Source organism: Carassius gibelio, chromosome A11 (assembly GCF_023724105.1).
Source record: "Carassius gibelio isolate Cgi1373 ecotype wild population from Czech Republic chromosome A11, carGib1.2-hapl.c, whole genome shotgun sequence".
In the NCBI taxonomy this organism is placed as follows: Eukaryota; Metazoa; Chordata; class Actinopteri; order Cypriniformes; family Cyprinidae; genus Carassius; species Carassius gibelio.
The window spans coordinates 22,369,431-22,387,924 of NC_068381.1; the positions used below are offsets into that span (position 1 = coordinate 22,369,431).

General features: G+C 42.0%; 2 protein-coding genes across 3 annotated transcripts; both read right to left on the minus strand.

Annotated features, from left to right (window-relative positions):
• Nucleotides 1–367: 367 nt before the first annotated feature.
• mkrn2 (makorin, ring finger protein, 2) lies at nucleotides 368–9,737 on the minus strand. The gene is made up of 8 exons (XM_052610474.1): nucleotides 9,578–9,737; nucleotides 9,188–9,316; nucleotides 8,080–8,243; nucleotides 7,716–7,993; nucleotides 3,690–3,904; nucleotides 2,669–2,779; nucleotides 1,150–1,294; nucleotides 368–1,041 (listed from the first exon to the last, which is right to left on the minus strand). Exons 1-8 carry the CDS (start codon nucleotides 9,601–9,603, stop codon nucleotides 886–888), a joined length of 1,224 nt encoding a protein of 407 aa, XP_052466434.1. The 5' UTR covers nucleotides 9,604–9,737; the 3' UTR covers nucleotides 368–885.
• Nucleotides 9,738–10,735: 998 nt separating this feature from the next.
• Nucleotides 10,736–15,659, minus strand: tsen2 (TSEN2 tRNA splicing endonuclease subunit). 2 transcript variants are annotated; one of them, XM_052610471.1, is made up of 11 exons: nucleotides 15,355–15,657; nucleotides 15,209–15,275; nucleotides 15,097–15,136; nucleotides 14,581–15,022; nucleotides 13,676–13,750; nucleotides 13,169–13,219; nucleotides 12,945–13,083; nucleotides 12,465–12,501; nucleotides 12,145–12,241; nucleotides 10,953–11,042; nucleotides 10,736–10,877 (listed from the first exon to the last, which is right to left on the minus strand). In XM_052610471.1, the coding sequence occupies exons 1-11, from the start codon at nucleotides 15,556–15,558 to the stop codon at nucleotides 10,818–10,820; spliced, it is 1,302 nt and encodes a 433-aa protein (XP_052466431.1). In that variant the 5' UTR covers nucleotides 15,559–15,657; the 3' UTR covers nucleotides 10,736–10,817. The 2 variants fall into 2 exon arrangements, with proteins under 2 accessions (XP_052466431.1, XP_052466433.1); XM_052610473.1 differs by lacking the exon at nucleotides 13,676–13,750 and having other exon boundaries at nucleotides 15,355–15,659.
• Between the last annotated feature and the right edge of the window lie 2,835 nt (nucleotides 15,660–18,494).

Sequence of the window (18,494 nt, forward strand, 5' to 3'; positions counted from 1 at the left end):
AAGTTTTCATGAAAAACAATCACCAAATTGGTGCTTTTAAATATCTGATCATCCATAATTCACGCCGAAGTATTTTTTTTAGAGTTGACTGCATTCTTAAATTCAGTGCTTCAAGTCTTCAAGACATTTTCTCCCCTGTCAAACATCAAAGCATTCATGTTTCTATCATAAACACATAAATATTTAAGCCTGCTGCGGTGAATGAGCACTTTACAAGAAGGTGAAGCTCCTCCTTTCACCAAACCATTGATGAGGAAATATTAGTGCCCTTTAGAGCTGGTTATTAATCTCTGGTTATCATCATACGCAGGGTTTGAAGGAATTCAGTGTATTTGTGCATGGTTTCAGAAACACACACAGGCAGTCGTTCACTAAACGCTTTATTACACTCCCTCCAGCGTCACTCAACAATACACTTGAGAAAACACAATATAATGACCCATGATCAGATGAGTGAATTCAGCACAATGATATCAGAACGAGAATCAATCTGACGAATCAATGGCTACCGTTTCTTTTTTTTTTTAACCACAGCAATATTGCATGATGCCCAAAAGTTATAAAGTTATGAATGTTGTCTGAACTAAGTGTGACAATCACTAATTTAATTTTTTTTGTTTTGTTTTTACACTAACTGTGTTTCTGTAACACACTTCACACACTATTTGAGTGCATCTGAGAATTTATTTTAGTAATGTTTTCATCATACATTCGTCTTTGGACTTTACGTTAAAAATCTGGTGAAATCCCAATGCAATACGTCAGCCTACAGCCGCCACCAAGCTGCTCTAACTCCAGATTCACATGATGCAGTAATGCTTGAGCACTTGTGGCTGAGCTGTGGACGCAGGTTCGTGGGCCGGATGTTTGAGGACAGTCGTGTGATCAGTGTGAGGCGGCCGTGTCGCTCTGGTCTCCGGCTCCGGCTCCTGACAGCTGCATGAAGAGCTCGCCCAGCTCATTGACCTCGTCCTCGTCCTGCGCCGTCCCACGGTGCTCGCGCTCCTCGATGAAGTCCCACAGACGCACAGAGTTCAGAAACTGAGACAGAGAGAGAGATGTTACACTCTTGTGAAGTATTTCCTCGGACACATCTAGCACTAGCTAGTTTTGAGTCACATGACGCGTGTGTGTGTGTGTGTGTGTTACCCGCACGCTCCCCTCTGCGCTCAGCTGTTTGCGGGGTTTGTCTGGTTCGGCTCGTGTCCCGTCGGCATACGCATGCATGTAGAAACACTTTCCTCCGAACGGACACGTTCCTCTGCCCTGATCGAAGTATTTGCAGGGCTTCTTACTGCCAAAACAGAAACACATTCGAACAGATGACCACAAATAAACAACAAACACGGGTTTGAACGGTCAGAGAAATCCGTCTGCATGCTGTCAATATGATATACAGATAAATAAATAAACGGATGGATGGATGAAAACAGCTACTGGACTGAATGCAGATCAAAGACAGATGAAAGGCATTATGGGAAGACCCCAAACATTTCACCTTTCCCCTCAAACTCTATTGATTTCTGATTCAGCTGCTCTTTAAAGTGTGCGTTCAATCACAGCCCTGATCTGAAGACTGATTCACTGCATTATCATCTGATTCATTCATCAGCTTCTTCTTATCGTTAACTGAAACCAAAGCAATAAAAAAGTTAAAATAAACAAAATAAACATATCTCAGGTCCATTACATGACACCATTACAAGGCTGTTTAGATAATAAAATATTCAAACTCAATTCAATATTATGTGTAGAATTATTTATTTAAGTCATCTTGGTATCGTGGACTCGCTCTCGTTTCATACTAACAGAGCTGTTGTCATTCTGCGATGACTGACGCTTTAATTGATTACTAGATAAACTAGTAAGAGTTTAAAACATTTTCATTCGTTTTCATACAAAGTTTTCACTTGTGAAATGCTGTGTAAAGCTTTACGTTCAAATGTTTCAATACAAATCATTATTTTGTGTCTAGTTATTCACGTATGAGGAAAGCAGCTGTGTAATAACTGGGATAATGTACATCCAGCTGGTTGTTATCACAGAATAACCTCCGCTGTGCTGTTGTGGTTATCCAATGTTAACAAATGGAACTTTACTGTAAAGTGTTGTCGTTATATATACACATATATATATTTTTTAAAATAAAATAATAAAAAAGTTTTTTTTATTGAAATAAAAAAAATACGAATTACTCATAAAAATAAAAAACCTATAATAGCATCTCAGTGATACTAAAATGATGCTGTGTGCTAGGGCTGGGCGATATATCTAACGATATGATCACGCACATCTAGTCAGTAAATCTGGTTCCCTGATTACCGCTAATTCGCCATCACCTGCTTTCAAATGAACCGGCACTTAATAGACAGAGCCGTAGATCCCTGACAAGCTACACAATATCACGTTCATTATAGAAGGTGATCTACGGCTCTTTTAGATTAACTGACTAGATGAGCATTATCATATCGTTAGATATATCGCCCAGCCCTACTGCGTACTACTGACTGTTTGCTCAAAATGCATTGATAAGAATAAAAACACGATTCTGGTGCAAAACATGATATTTTTCTAAAAATAAAGCTAGAAATCCAGTGGGTATATTGGCAGTTATTTTGTAAACTTGCGTCAAGGTAAAGTTGTGAGGTGGCAAGCGTTTCATACACACCTGACTCCAGACTTGAACTCCTCGATGAGCCGGTTCTTCTCCTCCTGGTCTTCCACCCAGTACACACTGGGGATGACGAACTCAGACACCACACGGCACTCGGGACAGGACCTGCACACAGTCAGCTGGAGTCAGTCCGCGGCACACACACACACACACACACACACACACTCTCTCTCTCTCTCACAGACTCACACACACACTCTCTCACACTCACACACACACACACACACACACACACACACTCTCTCTCTCTCTCACAGACTCACACACACACTCTCTCACACTCTCACACACACACACACACACACACACTCTCTCTCTCTCTCACAGACTCACACACACACTCTCTCACACTCTCACACACACACACACACACACACACACACTCTCTCTCTCGCTCACAGACTCACACACACACTCTCTCACACTCTCTCACACACACACACACACACACACACACTCTCTCTCTCTCTCTCTCTCTCTCTCACACACACACGCTCTCTCACACTCTCACACTCACTCTCTCACACACACACACACACCCACACACACATACACTCACTCTCTCACACCCACACACACATACACTCACTCTCTCACACCCACACACACACACACACTCTCACACCCACACACACACACACACACACACTCTCTCTCTCTCTCTCTCTCTCTCTCACACACACACGCTCTCTCACACTCTCACACTCACACTCTCACACTCACTCTCTCACACACACACACACACACACACTCTCACACACACACACACACACACACACACACTCTCTCTCTCTCTCTCTCTCTCTCTCTCTCACACACACACGCTCTCTCACACTCTCACACTCACACTCTCACACTCACTCTCTCACACACACACACACACCCACACACACATACACTCACTCTCTCACACCCACACACACATACACTCACTCTCTCACACCCACACACACACACACACACACACACATACACTCACTCTCTCACACACACACGCACACACACACACACTCACTTGCGGATCTGGTTCTGGAACTGCTCTGCGCAGCGCCACTGGCGGATGCAGCTCAAGCAGTACGTGTGGCAGCAGCTGGAGAGGATGCCGAAGCGCCGCTCGGACGGAGACACCTTCTCATACACCACGTCCAGACAGATCTTACACTGCTTGTCCTGACTCTGCTGCGCCGCAAACGCTCGCTCCATGTCCAGCTCGAACGCCGTCATGCACATCTGGGGACAGCATCTTCAGTTCAACTAAGAGTTTTCTCCTTCAATTTTCCAAATCATCTGTTATAAACTATGTGTTAACACAAATGTAACTAGTTTTGAGATAAATCATAATATTTCAAAGTTTGATCAAGTCAAATAAGTTATGATAATCAGAAAGTGTTGCAGTGACGCTGAAAGCACAATGAAAATTATGAAAATTAACTATGATAGAATTAGCATGTAACATAACTAAACTTAAGTAATACTTAAATATTAATACATTCATTTATATTACTGTACACACACACACACACACATATATGAAAAAGAGAAGATCCCAAGGAGGTGTGGGTGTGGCTGGGAAATAGAACGACTTTGAGGGGACTTCACATCCACATGGGAAAGAAGAATAAGTGTGGTGGTGGTAGCCTGATGGTAAGGGCAGGTCAGACAAATGGGATCGAAGGCCGGGTTTACAACCACAGTGCCACCGGGCCCAATGTTGCAGAGGCAGAGCAGGAGAAAAACAAGGAGGAGGAGGAAGGGATGTTGACGAACCCCAAGAAGTGAACTCTGTAGCACCCCCAAGAACAGAGGGGAGCCAAAGGGACAGGAACCTGAAGGACCCACTCGGAAGGAACAAGATCAGGGGCCCAAAGGCCAATGAGGCTGAGGAGGGGAGAAAGTTGGATGAACATCTGAGTGGATGAAAGAGATCAGTCACCCAGCAAGGAACAAACCACCAGATTCACTAGGGTACATGCCAAGACCCTCAGAAACATCAGCCCTGTTAGACGCATCACCACCAAAGTTCAGCGAGATCAGGCAGGTGATCCGGAGGGCAAGATCTGCTTCAGCTCCAGGCCTGAATGGAGTACCGTACAAGCTGTATAAGAGCTGCCCAGGAGTGCTGAAGCTGTTGTGGTCCCTGATGAGAATCACCTAGGGTGCTTCTCAATATCCCTCCTCGTCTCCTCGCTCCTCCATCCTATGACCCAGAAACCGATCGAGCACAGCCATCTTGAAGGACATCTCAATTCTCTAATTGCACCGTGAGGAGGCGAGGATCGAGGAGGCTTCATGAGGAGCGATGAGCGAGGGTACACAGGTGTATCCTATGCGGAAGTCTTTTATCGACTTAACATGATGCACATATAAATTCTCCTCCCCCTTCACATCTGTTGTAATATTTTTTATTTATAATTTTACCTTTTTACTTCAAACCAACCATGCATGTCATATATTTCAGACAGGGCATCTAGCTTTATTAATATTTATTATGAATGTCTTAAACTTGCGTCCTTCCCTTGCATCCTGAAGAGGTGGAGCTAAGACACGAGGAAAGGAAGTGAGGAAAGGAAACGAGGATGCACAAATAAGAATTGAGAAGCACCCCTGGACGAAGCATACATCTGAGTGGCCGAGGCAGTCTCTATTTCCAAACAACAGAATGCAAAGACCATTGAGCAGTTCAGGAGCATAGCTCTACTGAATGCGGAGGGGAAATATCTCAGTGATTGCAAGAAGAATGACCACCTACCTCATGGAGAACAACCACATCGATACCAGCTGTCAGAAAGCTGGGATCCCAGGCTTTCCTGGCTGTGTAGAGCATGCTTCCATGATTTGGGAACAGACCCAATCCACCAAGAGGGAGAAGAAAGATCTGCACATTATGTGGCTAGACCTAGCCAATGCCTATGGGTCAGTGCCACACCTGTTCATAGCCTATGCTTTGGGATTCTTCTACATCCCAGACCACATCAGGACCGTGATCATGAACTACTACCAGGACATGCACATGTGTTTTGCACTGAAGAAAGTCACCACTGGTTGGCAACAACTGGAAGTAGGGATCAGCCCATCCAAAGCCAGGGAAGACTTTATACATCCGGTCTCTCAGACAAGGATATGGGGAAATACATCCTTCAGTAGTGGTCAGAAGGCCTGTCCAAGATTGACGCAAGCCAGCTACCTGGAAATGACAAGGTGTGGTGTTATAACTTCACCTTGTACCCAAGGGTGATGTGGCCTCTGAAGCTGTGCTAAGTCGCCTCAACAGAAGTAAGCCAGATGGAGGCGAAAGCTAACTCTTTCATCTGCAAATGGCTCAGCCTACCACGGTGTTTCTCAGCTGCTGGTTTGTATAGATGTAATTCACTTTAGCTATCCCAGAAATCCATCACCTTGGGCTATAGGCAGGAGAAGGCAATGCTGGGGATGGATTTAAGGGATTCCTCCGACAGGGCAGTGGCTGATGCAGATGCCAGAGTTGAGACTGGAAAGGAAATGGAGAGCTAAGGAGAAGGTGCAGAGGGTGATAGGAAGATCAACAAATTGTGGGCACGGTCCAGACAGGGAGGACAGGCAAGTAGGAAGGAGGGAGCTACCCATCCTTTGGTCCAAGGCAAGTAGGAAGGAGAGGAAGGACCTAGTTGTTGCAGAGGTCACCAGGATTGAGCAGGAGGAACTCAGAGTAAGGTCTGTGGCACAGGGGCAGCGGACAACTTGAGAGGGTGTCGCGAGCCGAGCAATCAGCTGGGCAGAGTTCTGGAAACTGCCACAGGCCTGGCTCAGTTTCCTCATTAGGGCAACATACGACACCCTACCAAGCCCTAAAAACCTCCACCAATCCTGTGACTTCTGCGGGACCATCAATGCCTCACTCCAGCGTTCTCTGTCGGGCGGTAAAACAGCACTGACACAGGGTCGGCTCAGATGGCGGCATGACCAAGTGCAGTCGGCAGGAGGCAAATAATCAGAGTCCATTAGAGAGTCGATGTAGGATCCACTTCCTCAGGCAGGGGGAACCCATAATGCATACCAGCAAGAGACCACCCGCTAAGCTATTAACACCAGGGGCAGTGTGGAAGATAGAAGTAGACCTGAGAAGGCAGCTCCAGTCCCCACAGGAGATGTGCAGCACCACAGTAAGACCAGACGTGCTGCTCCGGTCTGCAGCTGTGAAGTCAGTGATGGTGATCGAGCTGACAGTGCCATGGGAGGAAGCTGCTTACGAGAGAAAGAAGGCGAAGTATGCAGACTTGGTTGCGGAGTGCAGATAAAGTGGATGGAGTGTGAGGCTGTACCCGGTGGAGGTGGGAGCCAGAGGCTTTATGGGCAGATCAATATCATGCCTGCTCAAGGACCTGGGACTACAGGGAGCCACACTGAGCAGATCCACCAAAGAGCTCTCTGAGGAAGCGGAGAAACAAGCCATTGGCTCTGGCTGAAACGATAAGATAAGGCTTGGGGAGTAACATCTAATTAGGTTTTGCTGCAGGGAGTGTCAGGGAGATGTCCCTATTCACTGCCCTCCACCAGGAGATGTTCTGGGTTACCCATGCGGTCAGGTTTAGGAAGAGGATGCCCCTGCCATGCATAGTCCACCATAGGAGGTGCGACAGGCCTCCAGCAATTTCTTTTACAAATTTACTGTGTAAATAAAAAAAATAAAAATAAAAACGTACGTAATATTCCTTAAAAATATTGTTTTAATAAATTGCATTAATTTAGTTGCAACATCCTCAATTTAAACCAAACCTTTATTTTGCCGAGTTTTTTTCTTTGAGTTTCTGCGTTTCAATAAATAGTATTCATCTTTATTATTATGAATCATCTTCACCTGACCCTCTAACTCTAGCACTACTCTCATCTCATCTCCTTGTTTTATTTATGAACTCTTCTCTTACGTATTCTCGCTAGGCTAACGGTGACTGTCACTGCACTCGTATGTCATCACTCTTGTGTTGGTTCTGAATGCTTGAATGCTTCTAGTCCTCCTCTGTTTAATGATTAAATGTGAAATGGAAATGTGCAGTGACAGGCACACCTTCTCGTGCGCTGCTCTCTGTTCAGCGTCGTGTGGATGCAGAACCTGCAGCCGACAGATGTCACACATGTCTCCGTGGAGATACGGGCAGCGGTCGCCGTAGTGACAGTGTCCGGCCGCCAGGTAAGGGCAGAGCTGCGGCTGCTGAGCGGCGTCAGGATACGGGACGGGGCCGGCCGAACTCTCCAGCCCCGAGCAGATGGCGTCCAGGTAAGTGTGAGGCTTGTCGTCCCAGCAGTCCCTCAGCTCGGGCCCCTCTCTGCTGTCGGAGCCCAGCGCTGAAACACAGCAGACATCTCATCATCATCATCATCATCATCACAGTACTGTACTCTCAGCTGTGTGAGCGCAGGTGTGTGTGCACCTCTGTCTCGCAGCACCACAGGTCTCTTGGCAGGTCTGCTTGTGTTAGATGAGGGGCCGGGGCCCGGGGCCGAGGCTCCTGCGCTGCTGCTGCTGCTGCTTCTGCTGGGCTGATCTGATGATGGGGGGCCGCCGCCGCGCCCGGGGGGTCTGACATGATCATATCTAGCAGAAAACACACAGCAGACACACTACACATGCTGACACATCTCTGATAACAAACATGGGCCACTCTACCCTGACTTTAAACAAATAAACATTGAGTTTCCTAGAAACAACAGTCACCGAGTTTTAATGTTTCTCTTCTGCTCAGCAAGCCTGCATTTATTTGATCCAAAACTCAGCAAAAGTGTTAATTTTGTGAAATATTTTTATATATTGTGATAATATTTTGTGAAAGTAAATCAGTATATCAGAATGATTTCTGAAGATCATGTAACACTGGAGACTGGAGGAATGATGCTGAAAATACAGCTGTGCATCACAGAAATAAATTTCATTTTAACAGATATTCACACAGAAAACTGTTATTTTAAAAAATACAAATATTTCACAATTTTACTGTATTTTGGATTAAATAAATGCAGCGTTTCTGAGCAGAAGAAGCTTAAAAAAAAAGTAAGCTCTTACTGTTCAAAAACCTGTGAATGCTGTGTATTGTGATAAAAATTTTATAATTAATTTTTTTTTGGCATGATTATGCTTTATTAAATTAAAACAAGGATGAAACATTGTGTGATATTCATTAACAATAATGTTTTAATAAATTGCATTACTGTTGTTATTATTATAAATAATATTATTAACTTCAAATGCCCACTCTTTTGTGTGATGGTAGTTTATTAGACGCTAGAATTAAGTTTTATTTTGGCAGGCTTTAGTGAAGAACCCTGTCAGCTTCTCTGCGTTTCAATAAACTGCAATATTATTATCATCATCATCATCATCATTAGCATTGAGCAGTACATTCCACTGTGCATTACTAACACATTTCTGTTATAATCCTCTATATATCGTAGATCAGAACACTTAGTCGGGGCTGAATGATGATGAAGAGTCATACATCAGGTTTGACTGAGACATGGTCATCAGAGACTGAAGTCACGCACCTGCATCGGTCTCCATACGCACACACGCCTCTCTGGTAGTATTTACAGATGGTCGAAGGTTTGCTTGTGGCCAGATCATGAGAGAACATACACCTGCTGCCCTCGCGACACACACCGTGCAGGAAATACCTGCGGACACGAGACGAGAGAGAGAGAGAGAGAGAGGAGAGAGAGAGGAGAGAGGAGCATCAGTCCACACACTGCTGCTGCAGTGAGAGGACAGAGAGCACAGATGAACGCGTGCATGTGAAGGATGAAGGAGGTTTGCACATGCGTCAATCCAGCTGCACCATTTTCTCTCATGTGAAAGTCATGCTGATATTATCAATGCCCTTCTCAATCACAGCGAGGCTTTAGCGTCTGTCTCGTGACGGTGTGGTGTTTCTTTACCTGCAGGTCACTTGTTTCGTTGACATGTTTTATCCGGCTACCAGTCTGATGTTTTTCTGTGAAATGTTACAGTCTCCACGGTTTTGTGCAACCTGAAAATACCACCGGCTGCGGCGCGCGACGCTGATCGATGCTTCCGCCTAGCGATGCTTAGAGCGACTCGTCTCCGCGACTCGGTTCTTTCGAACGAATCGTTCAGGTTCAGATCCAGACTCCTCATGCATCTCTCTCAGATCTGGACTTTAAAAGCACCTGTCCGATCAGAAATGGACACACGGCCCAGGATTTATTCACGGAACATCACATCGTGGGTGAGTTTATGAGATTATAATTATTCGTGAAAGTCACATTTATTCAGCAAGGACGCATTAACCCACCCCAAAGAGGCAGGAAGGACAAAATATTGCAAATAAATAAATTTAATAAATGCTGCTCTTTTGAGCTTTCTGTTCATCCTGAAAAATATAATTTATGAAGCAGCACAACTGTGTTCAACACTGATAATAATCAGAAATGTTTCTTGAGCAGTAAATCATCATATTATTCTGATTTCTGAAGATCATGTGACACTGAAGACTGGAGGAATGATGCTGAAAATACAGATTTAATCACATTTTTAACTAATATTCACAAAGAAAACTGTTTTACATTGTAATAATATTTCACAATTTTACTGCATTTTTGATCAAATAAATGCAGCCTTGGTGAGCAGAAAACTTCTTACTAAAACATTAAAAATATATCCCAAGCTTGGCAGTCTATATATTATTTTTGATTCTTGAATGAGTTTTCTTTTTTTTTTTTTGCATTTTTTTTAATGTCTGTATCATTTTTATTTCAGTTTGAGCTGGTTTTGATCAAGTTAAACTAAATTAAAATGATGCACGTTGTAGTTGAAATTAGCAAAAGTTAATAAAAATAAGACATATGTGACCTATTAAATATTACACAGTACAACAATTGCGAATTGCATTAAAATAAGTAACAGATTTAAAGATCATTCTTCACACATCTTGCATCAAGGTGATATTTGAATGAATGATGTCTATTAATCTGCACTCGTAGGAGCTGAAGAGCCACATCTGTAAAGCTTCTCTCATTAATACGTTTTGTAAAGCAGAATCTGACATTCATGAAACACAACAGACTCAGCTGATCTTCAGTTTGAGGAGTTTATTTACCGCTGAACACTCTTTATTAAAGAAAATATCCATGGCAGTTTGATCTGGACACAGAATGTCTAGATGTCCTCCTGTTCAGTGCGCTCTCTGGAGGAGACCCATCTGCTCACGAGGACCTCCTGGAACAGATAAGAGAGTGCTGCAGATCCAGACATGTGCAGTGATCTCTGAGTGTGAGCGCTGCAGTGCTGTACCTGAACAGAGAGTCTCTTCAGACACTCAGGAGACGACAGCATGTCTTCAGTCACGTCTGACGGAGTGATGACCAAACACAGCATCAGCTCCTGCGCACCAAACACGTTATTGACATTTTTAATTATAATTTAAAAGATAATAAAAAATAAGTGGATGAAACATGGGTACTTGGAAAAGTTCAAATGTTACAGTTTCATTATTTGTAAAAAGTAAAAAAAATAAAATAAATCAACAGGTTATACATGCACATATTGGGCAAATACATTTTAAAATGAATTAAAAATAGGTAAATAAGTAAATATGGTGGCATTTTTGTATCTTAACTGTAGGATACTGTTGAGAACATCATGACGTCTGAGGTAGAAACACTTAAAGCCTTTACATATAGTGGATTATAAATTTAGTTTTGACCTTATAATGCATTGTGTGATCTCGTGAATAACTGTAAACACAGTTATAATACATTATAATACAAACAAACAATTCCATATCTGACAAGGAATCTGCAAATACTCTAATTCATCTGAACTTTGCTTACAATTGTTTATGAAAAGATAATGCAAAATAACTTCTATAATAACCTTTAAAATGGATTATACAGTTTAAATCAAAATTATTCAACCCCCCCAGACACTGTAGAACAAACTTTAGGGTTTTCTGAAGATCTAGAACAAGAAAAGCACCTATGATAGCTTTATAGGCAGAGTTATAGGGGTTTTAATATCACAGTTCATCGGCAGTTTTAGAGAATGAGGTTCTGCACCACATTTGACTTTGGAGGGTTGAATCATTTTATACAGGAATGTTTACAACCCATTCAACTATTACTTTTTTTTATTACTGATCAACTTCATATCTTCAGAATCACTCAAATGTGTATTAATAAACTTTCTCTAATAGTTTATTGATGCCTTTGTTGAACCGTTTTCATCAAATAATGATCTTGGCAGTCACGCAGGTCAAGGGGGTTGAATACATTTGATCGTAACTGTACATAAAGGCTTTAAGTGTTACCAAAAACACGTGTGTGCTTGGAATGGTATAAAAAGCCATGGGACACCAAACTGTACTATTTGTTTGTGGAAAGTGTCAAAAACAGACTGATAATAACCAAATATAGCTCCTCTAGAAACACACACAGTCTTCAGGGATACGATCACGCTCCTGTCATCAAGCGCTTGCCCACTGTACCTTCGACACGTTCCCAGTGATTCTGCTGAGAGAAGCCAGAGATTTCCAGCTGAAGGGCCGAAGAGACTCGTCACAGCGGTCCACCACCACAGAGTAGCTGCACACACACACACACACATCAGCACAGCCAGCATCAAAACACACTGCATAAACCTGGATGCTGCTACTGATTCAGATTTGCACACTGACAATCATAATAAATAGGCAAACATTTGAGTCATTAGAGAGATTTTTAATGTGAAGTTCTGGACTTTATCTTTGAATCTTGATGCACCATTAAATCAGCAAGCATTTTCAACATAGACTGATTCAGAACAAACCTTGCATGATAAAACGGCGGTCCCTTTCGGTAGAGCACTAGACGGAGAGAACGAAAGGATCAGCACTGGAACAGAAGGAGACTCGGAGAGCAACACATCTTAAACTCAGTCATCACGGCAGTAAATGTTGCATGCATTGCAAAACATGTTTTTGTCTTTCCATTACAATTATTAAATCAAAATACCTTTACTGGACATGCCAAATGAAGACAGCCCAAGTCTCGTTTTCTGAGAACTTGAACAGAATTGAGTTTAACAATTGAGTTGCAGAATTGAGTTGAAACAATTACTAGAGCTATTACTAGAGTAAACACACGAGGACACTGTTTGGTAAAAAAAAGTCTAATTGTTATGTTATCATAGCAAAGCTGAAAAACACTGAAATGTGTAATTGCTTGCAACATTTATGGATGAAATGACCCAGCTTGGAGTTGGATGTAGTTCAGGTTTAAAGCTGAGATATTGTGAGAAAATCTTTACTTAAATCAGTTCCGTATTTAATTCCAGACTTCGGAACCCAGCCTTTACTGCGGAAATAGTGATAGGCCGCGTAGGAGCTGGAGAAGTTGGGCTGCAGCGAACGAAACATGGTCCAAACCTGAGCCACCGACAGAGCCTCCTACAGAAACACATCCAGACAGATCCTCACAGTCAAGAAATCACTCTTTAAATGACACGCAGCGCTGGCCACGCGCACAACTCACCCCGCTGTAATAAACCGACAAGCAGCCCAGAGCGTACACCAGGAAGAACGCCTGAAACAAAGACCAGCAGCTCGTTAGCACACAAATGACCACGCACATGCTGCTAACCAGCTCATGTTAGCATGTTACCTAAATCAGTGTCAGAGAAAGGTCAGGCGTACGGTCCGGATGATTAATAACCAGTGAGAAAACTTTGATTGGACTCGAGGGTGTGTGTAGTCTCCAGGAGGATGATGGGATGTGCTGATGTTAGTGAGAGGCGTTCAGTAAGCTGGTGTTAAGGGAGGCTGAGCTAACAGAGGACACTAGATAACAGATTCAGTTGTGGTGTTTGGATTGGCTCAGGGCAATGAAATCACTCGACTATATCCAGCTGTAACAATAAAATATAACGCTGCCTATTTATCTCAGACCTGACGAGACCACAGTGATGGAGGGAACACACTGCAGATGTGATCCGTCACACGGAGAGCTCGACCCTTCAGGTTAGTGCCAAGAGTCACTCACTTCTTCATAACTGAGCTGCAGATACTCCATCATGGGGAACGGGTTTATTCTGCACACCAACCTGCCCTGCTGCTCCTGGCACAGAAAAGAGTCCAACAGGTTCGATCATTGAAAAAATAAAAACATTCCAGAACAGCTGAAGCCAAAGCTCTTCTAGAAGCATTGATCTAATTCAGAAACATGTGACTGAGGCATTTCTACTGCTTTCCCAGCTGATGTGACTGATACTGGACCGTACGTGATTAGGACTGGAGTCATTGGAGTTAAACCAATATAAGTGCTTCCAAACTATAGTTTCTGGTGACATCTGTAGTATTTAGGACTGCACGATTATGACAAATCATGATTTTAGATTATTCCCTTGAAACTGTAATTGTGATTATTAATTATGATTATCACAATTTACACTGAATGATGTTTCTACCATTGTTTGATGCATGCCGTGTTTTATATAAAAATAAACAAGCTGAAAACACTCGAACTAAAAATAATTTAGTGCTTTTCTATAGTATTAAGCCTCAAATGTCAGATATACATCAGATTGGTTTCTTCTTTAAATTATATTATATATATATATGTATGTATGTATAGTAAGTTATACCAAAACTAAAACAATGGAAAAACCCTTAAGATAACACGTAGAAAGAAAAAAAAAACATATCCTAAGCGTGCAGAATAACATAAGTGGACATAAAATGATTACGTATTTGTGGCATCCATAACTGTAATCGCGATTGTGAATTAAATTAATTGTGCAGCGTTAATAATAGTTACATAAAGTTTATGTGCTAACATCTAAATAAGATGGTGAAATCTCCATCAGCAAAGATTTTGACGCGCTAGACGTTTTTTTTTTTTTTGCAATACACCAAAACGTGCAACAAATGGTTTTTAAGGATGCAAACCATTTTCTCTGCTTCGTTAGCAGAGGCACGTCCTTCAGAAAGTGATAAAGTGGTATTATTTCCACCGGAGAGGTCATCTTCAGAGAGCTCCACCAGCACGTGTTGATAAGCGTCTGATGGCTCTGAACTCATGCACCGCTGCTCCTCATCTCCGTCAGCTCTTCTGCTCTTCACACTGGGCTCTCCAGGACACTCTTCAGCCAGAGGATCATACAGGGGGTTTCCTTCACGCTGAGACCTCGCTGGTTCAGGTTGATCCAGACTGTCATGTTCAAAGTTATCATCATCCATTGACTGTTCAACCACTGAGTGATGGCTTTGCTCTTCCTCCACATCAAGCTCCACTGGTTCTGTGAGCGCGTCTAACGCACGACTGACGGACTCGTCCTCCAATCCTTGCTTCAAGAGAGCCGCACGCGCCCAGCCGAGACGCTTCTGGTATCTGGAGGAAATCAAACCAACACGCTGATCATCAAGCACCTGCACACGTGAGAATAACAGTCAAGACCTTCTTACTCTGAAGAGGAGATCACAGGCAGACATCGGTCTCCAACGTCTGAAACAAATGAAAGAGTCATGGTTAGATGCGGCTCTGGTCTTGAACGCCTCCAGTGAGCTCGATACCTACATGTCCACCGCTGAGAGATCTGGTGCTCAGGTCTGGATCTGGAGAACACCCCTTTACCGAAGTAACCCTTCAGGAACAGAAACACATTAGAGTTTGAGAAGGGCACTGGGCTCAGATGTCTGGTTTACTGTGTTATGGTGTCCCACCCTCTCATACAGAGGCAGTATGTGAGCAGGATCTGTGACTGTGACATGATGGCTGATGAGGTCTGCTCTGTAGATGATGGGCTCTTCATCCTCTGCGCCCAGAGAGATGGGGAGAGGAGCTACAAACGACTCGTACACCTTCGCCCGCCGTTTAGGGGCTTGAAACACGGCTTCCGTCATGATCCCGTGCTCAGCATCACGCATCTCCCCGCAGGCTTGTGTTCATCGCACAGGATTCTCGCGCTGACGCCATGTGATCTGCTGCGGTGCCGCACTCAATATCGTCCGGGCGCTTCTGGAGACATCACCGGTGGTTCCGAGCGCTCTTGGTTAGAGCACCAAATAAACATTTATCAATTATCAGGTGAGATATAGATTAGTCAAATTAAATAAGGGATGTTTAGCATAAACACACAGCTAAATATCACGAATTTATATGTCCACGCTTTATTCAAAGCGAAACATTGTAATTTGTTTCAAGAGCCAGCAGAGAGCAATGTTTACCAAATAAACCAGAGACGGATTTCCCTAACATTTTTTATTATACGGGTACATCTGACAATAAAGGCCGATTAGCAGGCACAAAATTAATTTAATTGTATGTATATGTATGCACATAATCAAATAGCCAATACAAATGTCACTATGACAAAAACTACCCATGGTGTTTTTGAGTAAAAACATTCACTTCCACGTCCTGAAATCACAGAGACATCTATTTGACATCTGCAAGATGTATTTTTTAGAGAGTTTGCTCAAATGCAATACATCTATAGGATGTGTTTCCTATCAGATGTCAAATAAGTTTATGATTTAGACTGTATATAAACTGACATCTCAAAGACGTCTATCAGATGTTTGAACACAGCAGATGCTTTCATCTTTAACAATAATCGTGCAGATGTGTGTTATCTGGACGGTATATTAAAGTTAAATCATGGTATTGCTGTCTGATGCCTCCACAGTATATAATGCATGTTCAATCTTCAACATACAGACTTTACACAGACACGTATGTATTAAACCCAGAGTTGTATTTTGGGGGATTAAACCCTCCTGGTGCACACACCTCAGACCGGACTAAAGCAGTGACAGAAGGGCTTAACTGGCTTTGTTAGCTGTGTTTTTCTGTCAGAATGAAAGGCATGTGAGTGACAGTGTGTCTCTAGCTCTGGCCGTGGGCGGAGAGGAGACCGGCTGGGATAGTTCGGCGTGAACTTTACAGCTTTTGTCAGAAGCCCCAGGAGCCACTCCTGTACCACGCACACTTTCACAGACTCAGTAGAGATCTAGATGAGCCTCAGTATATCCACACAAGAGACGATTCTCAGTGTTAGCTCAAAAACATTACTTATACATCACTGAAACGTTTCAGTGTGATGTTCGACTCATTTATGTATTTATTTGTTAATGTTACTGCTTATTTCAGAATTTTTTAAGAAAAAATACAAATGTAACATTCCCATAATGTTTGTAAACTGATTAAACACAACTAAGAAAAAAGTATTATATCACTTTCTGTGAAGCCGTGTTTATAATACATTATAAGAGTTTTCTTAAGGCATTATAATGAATGCATAATGCATTATAAAAACCTAACAATATGTTGAATCATCTCATGAGTAATCATAACATTTTTATGCATTATAATATTTACTTATTTGTGTTTATATTTTTTAAGAGTATGAAGATGATTTATTACTCATAATGAAAACAGTGCATCCACTTAACGTACAATAGATCATATTTCACATCATTATAATATATTATACGTCTCATATCTCACTATTGTTAACTTAAAGCAGACAAAGACCACTCATAAATAATTATAACAATAATAATACGAAAAAACAATAGTTTTCCTCAAACAGCTGTAAGATCAGAGATCTGATCAGATGAGTGTGTAATACGGCACATTTGATTTGAACTATATTTATTATAATATCAGTAAGATACAGATCTGAAATAAATAATGTTGAGATCTGAGATTTATAATCCATTATAATTCTGTAGATTTACCATGCTGTTTTTTACGTGTTAAAAATAATCATACTCATAAACGTTATAACACAAATAATCACGTTTTTTAATGTATTATAATTGTTGTTATGATTATTTATGAGATGAAACAACATATTATAAGTGTTTTTATAATGCATTATGCATTAGAATACCCTTATAATGTGTTATAAATACAGACTTCATAGAAAGTGTTATAAAACAGTGTAAAAAGCGGATGTAAATCCAGGGATCATCCAGAAACAAGGATTTCCAAACTTGATCTGAACACTGAGATGTCTTCTGTGAGCTGGAAACGCTGCTGTCATGTTGCCAGTTTTGACTAACAGAACAAAAAGCTTTAACAAGTCGACACTGGAGCTTTATTAGACATTGTTTGACACTGCTATTGTTTTATTAGAGCAGGTGTGCTCCTTGAGACGGCTGGGATTCCTCTCGTCATGTTTGGACACACGGAGAACAGATTCAGTGTGTGCCACGCTCCACAAACACACCAGGCCCGCTCTCCTCCAAAGAGTTTGAAAGCAGTGAAATGTATTTTCCGAAATGTCTTGGCATTGTCCATGAAGCGTCTTGGCAGGATGAAGTCTCTGGAGGACTGATAGTAACAGAGTAAAGGATGTGCTGACACAGCACAAACCCATGTAATAATCATGATGATCAGCAGAAGAGATCCTCAGCTTCAGACGCTGTGTTCCCATCACCGAGACACAGAAGGCACACGCTTCCCATAGTGAGAAAATCACACGCTGACTCACACGTTTAGAAATGTTCATACATTATAATGGTGTTTTCCACTTATGTAGTATTTAAAAAGTAGTTTTGGTGTATTTGTTTGTTTGTTTTGGCCTAATGGGGTTTACAAAGACCTGAAATACTCGTTTGTTGGCAATGAATAGGTTTGTGTTAATATGAGCTCAAACTAAAATGTACTTGTAGAGCAGCTATTAATCTTACTAATGTTAATTTCAACATTTACTAATGCATTGTGAAAATCATGATGTAGCTGTTTATGTGGTTAGACCTGAGATGACATAAACCGAGCAGGGAAATTAATTAAATGAAATGAGTTAATTGCACTCAAACAATAATGAAAGTTCATTGGACTTAATTTAAATAAG